General features: G+C 32.1%; 1 protein-coding gene across 1 annotated transcript; it reads left to right on the forward strand.

Annotated features, from left to right (window-relative positions):
- The first annotated feature begins 2,813 nt into the window (after nucleotides 1–2,813).
- On the forward strand, nucleotides 2,814–4,292 carry LOC145619910 (uncharacterized). Its single transcript, XM_081674591.1, has one exon. It carries the CDS (start codon nucleotides 2,814–2,816, stop codon nucleotides 4,290–4,292), a length of 1,479 nt encoding a protein of 492 aa, XP_081530717.1.
- The last annotated feature ends 1,124 nt before the right edge of the window (nucleotides 4,293–5,416 follow it).

The following is a 5,416-nucleotide window of genomic DNA, read 5'->3' on the forward strand; positions in this document are numbered from 1 at the left end:
CAATAGTGTCGTCTACCTTTCGCTAGAGATCTGAACGCTGCACTTCAATCATTCTTCTTCTTCATCTTTCACAGTTCCAAGGTAATTTTCCGATTTTTCATATCAAAATTTGTTCTTTGATTATTTGTCATCAAATTTATTAACAAATTAATCAACCCAAAGCTTTTTTTTTTTTGCATGTTTGAGGGTATATATAATCAATTTTTCTTGTTGAGCCTTGTTTAAGGGTTAAATTCGAAAATTTGTCAGAATTTTATGCTTATTTAAACTTTATATCTGTTTTATTAGGTTTTTACTGAATGAAATTTCTCTAATAATGAGAGCCTAATTTATATATTTGTTTTTCTTTGTTGTGATTTTGTATGGTGTTAAGATTAATAATATTTAGGGTTATATTGTTTGCAGCTTAGAGTACCCACAGCCATTAACTATTTGGGTGGTTATTAAGAGAGAGAAAATGAAAATATTAATAAAATATTGAGGAGAGAGAAATTATTGGGGTATCAATTGAATAACCGGGTTATTCAAATAACCGGTTATGTATATGGTCATGCAATTTTTTTTTTGCTTTTTGGTTGACATGGATGGCTAAGATTTTGACACGTAATACAAATATCAATGGTTGAGATTTGCTCTGAATTTATAACCGTTGTAATTTTTGTAACGGCCATAATTTTTAAAATACAATTCTAAAAAAAAAAAAAAATACACCAACGGCTCTATTTTATTTTTCTCTATAAAATGAGCCCAATATTGAAGTATTTTGAAACAACTTTTTTTTAAGTGAAAATTACTCTTCTTATTAGCAAATTGTGTTAAGATGAACATTCCAAAATCTAACAGAAAAAAAAAAAAAAATCCACAAAATCTTATAACTCATCACAGCCCCAAAATAATCCAAATCCTCAACCTTACTATTCTAATCTTCCAATTGATCTCAACTCAGATTTAGATACAAATTTTCAAAATTTTCCGAATTACGGTTCACAAAATCTCAATTTCTCAAATCCAAGTACTTTCACTCCGTTTCCTTTTCAACCACCACAAAATCCTAATTATTCAAATTCTCCAAATGTTATCCCATCTTTTGAAAATATTCAAATCTCTCAAATTGATTCAACATTTCCCATGTCTCAACATTTTTCTATGTCACAAGGTGATGGTGCATTTTCGAGTTTCGATTGTTCATACACATCGAATGCATCAGATGACGAAAATGAACCAGAAGTTGAAGAAGGCGAAGGTAATGAAAGAGGTAATGAAGGAGGCAATCAAGATGGAAGGAAATTTTTTTGGTCAAAAGCTGAAGAAGTGGTTCTTGTGAAGGCTTGGTTTGAGGTTAGTCAAAATAAAAAAACTAACACTAACCAAAAGGGGGATTTTTTTGGAGGAAAATTGAGGAAATTTATAATAATGTTAGACTATACAAACAAAGGTGTTTCGAAGAAGGTACTGATCGGGTAACACGAGAAGATTTGTTGAAAATGAGGGGTACGGAGCAACTTAGAAACCGTTGGAGAAGGATTAATGCTTCATGTTCTAAATTTTGTGGCTCACATGCTCATGCTGAATCAAAAAAGGGAAGTGGTATGAATGATGAAGATGTTATGAAATTAGCATATAGTATATATGCTAACGACAAAACAAAGTCTTCATTATGCTCTAAAACCTTTCAAGACAAGCATGTTTGGGACATCTTAAAACAACATGAAGCATGGAAACCAAGTGAAGATGTTGTTAAAAAATGCAAGGAAAAGACATCCACTCAAGGAAGTGACTCAAAGAGATCTCATATCAATGAAGCTGGAAACTACTCCTCTTCATCAAACCCAGAAACACCAACCAGTGGTGATATTGGGTATTCAGGCTTTCCTTCTAGCAACGAATCTAGCAAAAATAAAGGAAAGAGCAAGGTGCCAAACATGCCAAGTGGAGCATGGAAACAATGGTTGGACACTGCCAGAACATGAACCTTATAAGGCAATCAGAAAATGAAGTTGAACTTACAAGGTTGCAACTAGAAAGGGAGAAAGAAGCAAGGAAGCAAAGAAAAATTAATATGGAGTTATTTAAACACCTCGATTCAAAGCCAAACTTATCTTCGGAAGATCGAGAATTAAGGAGCACTTTGTTGAAGAAGTTGTTCCCCTCAGACTAATGTATTAGTGTATGGTTGATTATAGTCGTAATGTTGGTTGATTTCAAATAATTCCTTTTTTATTGTTCTTTTTTATGTACTTAAGGTCTGATTTGTAGTTTGAATATTTTTAATAAGTTGTTGTTTGAGGATGTGAATGAATTTTATATTGTAATGTCATTATTAATAAAAAAATTAAGTTAAATTACATGTCTCTTCTTATAATCGTATTATAAGCTTAATAATATTATTCAATACATTAAAGTTTGTATATAATAACATATAATTATTATTGATCTGACTAAACCTATTGATTCACTTTGATATATCACTGCAAAAGATGTACATTGATTTACATTACACTGTAAAGTATTTGATGTACCCAACACTGAAAAGCAAATATTAAATACTAGACATTGATGTACTTAACACTGAAAAGGTAATAGTGAATTTTTTTCACTGATGTACTTAACACTGAAAAGGAAATAGTAGCATGCATCACTATGCTTTGACGTACATAACAATGTTAAGGTGATAGTGACAATGCAAAGGCATGCATCTCCATTACTTTTAAAAATTATTAACTACTTTATGAATCATTGCATGCATGCAAGACTTCAAATTTACCATATAAGACAAAAAAATTACTACATATCATACACACTTGTTCTATAAGATGGATACATCAGAGTGGGATTCCCTTGAACAACCATCCATTTCCCCCTATTATACTTCTACCTTCCATTCTCATATCAAATTTGGTTTTAAAAACATGTCATCTGACGATAGCTCCAACTCTTCTAATTCCTCTTCCAATTCAGAAAATAGCCAAACCCAACGATATGAAAGACGAAGGCAAGCCAATCGCCAGTTCGATCGAATGATGGATGAAGTTTTTATGTCCAATCCAGTTGAAGTATATCAAATGTTTAATCAAGTGCCAAGGCCACCAAGGGTTCCCGTTCCAAGGGATCGTGAGGATGGACACAGTCGTTTATGGAATGACTACTTTACCGACCATCCTGTGTTCCCTCCACAATTATTCCGTCGGAGATTTCGCATGAACAAACATATATTTCTCCGAATTAAGCAAACTTTAGAAGAACGTCATCCCTTCTTCCAGCAAAGACAAGATGCTACAGGAAGATTTGGTGCCTCTGCATTACAAAAATGCACCGCGGCTATGAGACTAATAGCTTATGGCACCTTCGCTGATTCTGTGGATGACTACATTCGGATTAGTGCATCTCTTGCAAGAGATTCACTTCAGCATTTTGTGGAAGGAATAGTCTCTTACTTTAGTGATGAATACCTTCGAAAGCCCAATAAAGAAGATCTAGTAAGACTACTAAGGATTGGTGAACGTCGTGGATTTCCTGGCATGTTAGGTTCTATTGATTGTATGCATTGGAGGTGGAAAAACTGTCCACTTCGATTAAAAGGTATGTTTTCTGGAAGACCAGGTAAACCCACATTAATCTTGGAAGCTGTGGCATCATATGATCTTTGGATCTGGCATGCCTTTTTTGGGACACCAGGTAGTCGTAATGATATTAATGTTCTTGATAGATCCCCATTGTTTAATGATGTTTTTGAAGGTTGTGCACCCTCTATTAACTATGTTGTGAATGGTCGCACATACAATATGGGATATTATCTCACTGATGGTATATATCCTAAATGGGCGGCATTCATTCCTACAATATCACTACCACAAAATGAAAAAGAAGGTCTATTTGCCAAAGTACAAGAAGCTAAACGAAAGGATGTTGAGCGTGCTTTTGGAGTATTACAAGCTCGTTTTGCAATAATACGGAATCCAGCGCTAGCTCGTGACGCATCAATGTTAGGAAAAATAATGATAGCGTTTATTATTATGCACAATATGATTGTTGAGGATGAAAGAGATACATATAAAACGTATTACGATCCAAATGAATATGATCAAGCTACAAATGCGTCTTCAAGTAATGAAAATAATGAAGAGCCTTTTCAGTTCCAAAATAGCAACAACCGAATTGCAAGTTTGGAAACTTACATGTCTAATAGAGCACGTGTTCGTGATGAAGCTATGCATAAAGCATTGAAGAAAGACTTAGTTGAACATATGTGGCTCAAATTCGGTGTTCAAAGTAGGGACAATAATATGCATTAATAGATGTGTAATCGCAATATTATATCATTGTGTTTGTACTTGTTCGCGGTTCGTTATTATCTTTCAAAGACTTTTGTCATTTGATAGAATATATATGTATGATTTTTATTATTGTGGAATGTAGTAGGGTTACAATTATTGTTTGTGTCTTAATTAACGACTAATTACGTACTAATTAATATCAAAATTGCATTATTTTTAAATTTTTGAGATTTTATCTAATTAATGTATGCTAATAAATAATTATTAATTTTGAATGATTATTACCAAATGCATTATTTAATAATAATAGAATTTAAGTAATAAATTGTGTGGTGGGGTTGGGTAAAAGTAGGAGAGAGAAAATGTATAACCAAAATATTATGGTTAACTATTGGCATACATTGGTTATTAAATGGTTATAAGAGTGGTTATAAGTGAGGTGGAAGATGGATAAAATAATAAAATAATCAATAACCAAGATGGGGTTGGGCAACCATTGTGTATGCTTTAGGTTAATGGGATTTAATTATATATTTTTAATTTGGATGTTGAAATTTGGGAAAAGTTGAAATCGGAATGCTTTACAAGTGATTATGGAGCTAATCACTACTATATTAATTACTTCATATATGTTTTGTTCAATGTAGTGTTTATAATTTGTGCTTCATTAAGTTGAAATTCTTTCGTTTTTGTTAATTTGTAGCATATTTATTAGACTTTAGAGATAAATTGAAGATTTTCAAGTTGCTGATTGGTAAGAAGATGAAAATGTCAGAGCATTAGCAATTGAGGTTGCTTTGACTAACCCAAATGCTTCACTTGCTAAGCTTCATATCTCATTTCCTAAGGTATAAAATTCTAAATTTCTCTTATTTAGTTGGAAACTATAAAAATTTTAAAAGCATATATGAAAATTTTGAAATATATATATATATATATATATATGTATATGTATATGTATATGTATATGTATATGTATATGTTACTTTGTGAGTACGTGCTTGGGCGGGTGCACACTAATGTTACTCATAATTGCTATTATTAGAATGTCAAATTTGTAAAAATTTAATGCAATGATGCTTGTTTTCGAAACTCTATGATATGATTCATTGATATAGAAATTTGAATTTGCTCAGTTGTTT

The sequence above is a fragment of the Chenopodium album genome, chromosome 27 (genome assembly GCF_948465745.1).
Source record: "Chenopodium album chromosome 27, dcCheAlbu1.1, whole genome shotgun sequence".
NCBI classification, from domain to species: Eukaryota; Viridiplantae; Streptophyta; class Magnoliopsida; order Caryophyllales; family Amaranthaceae; genus Chenopodium; species Chenopodium album.

Excerpts from the sequence above, each read along its gene's own strand:
- LOC145619910 (XM_081674591.1), top strand. The coding sequence starts at position 2,814 with ATGGATACATCAGAGTGGGATTCCCTTGAACAACCATCCATTTCCCCC.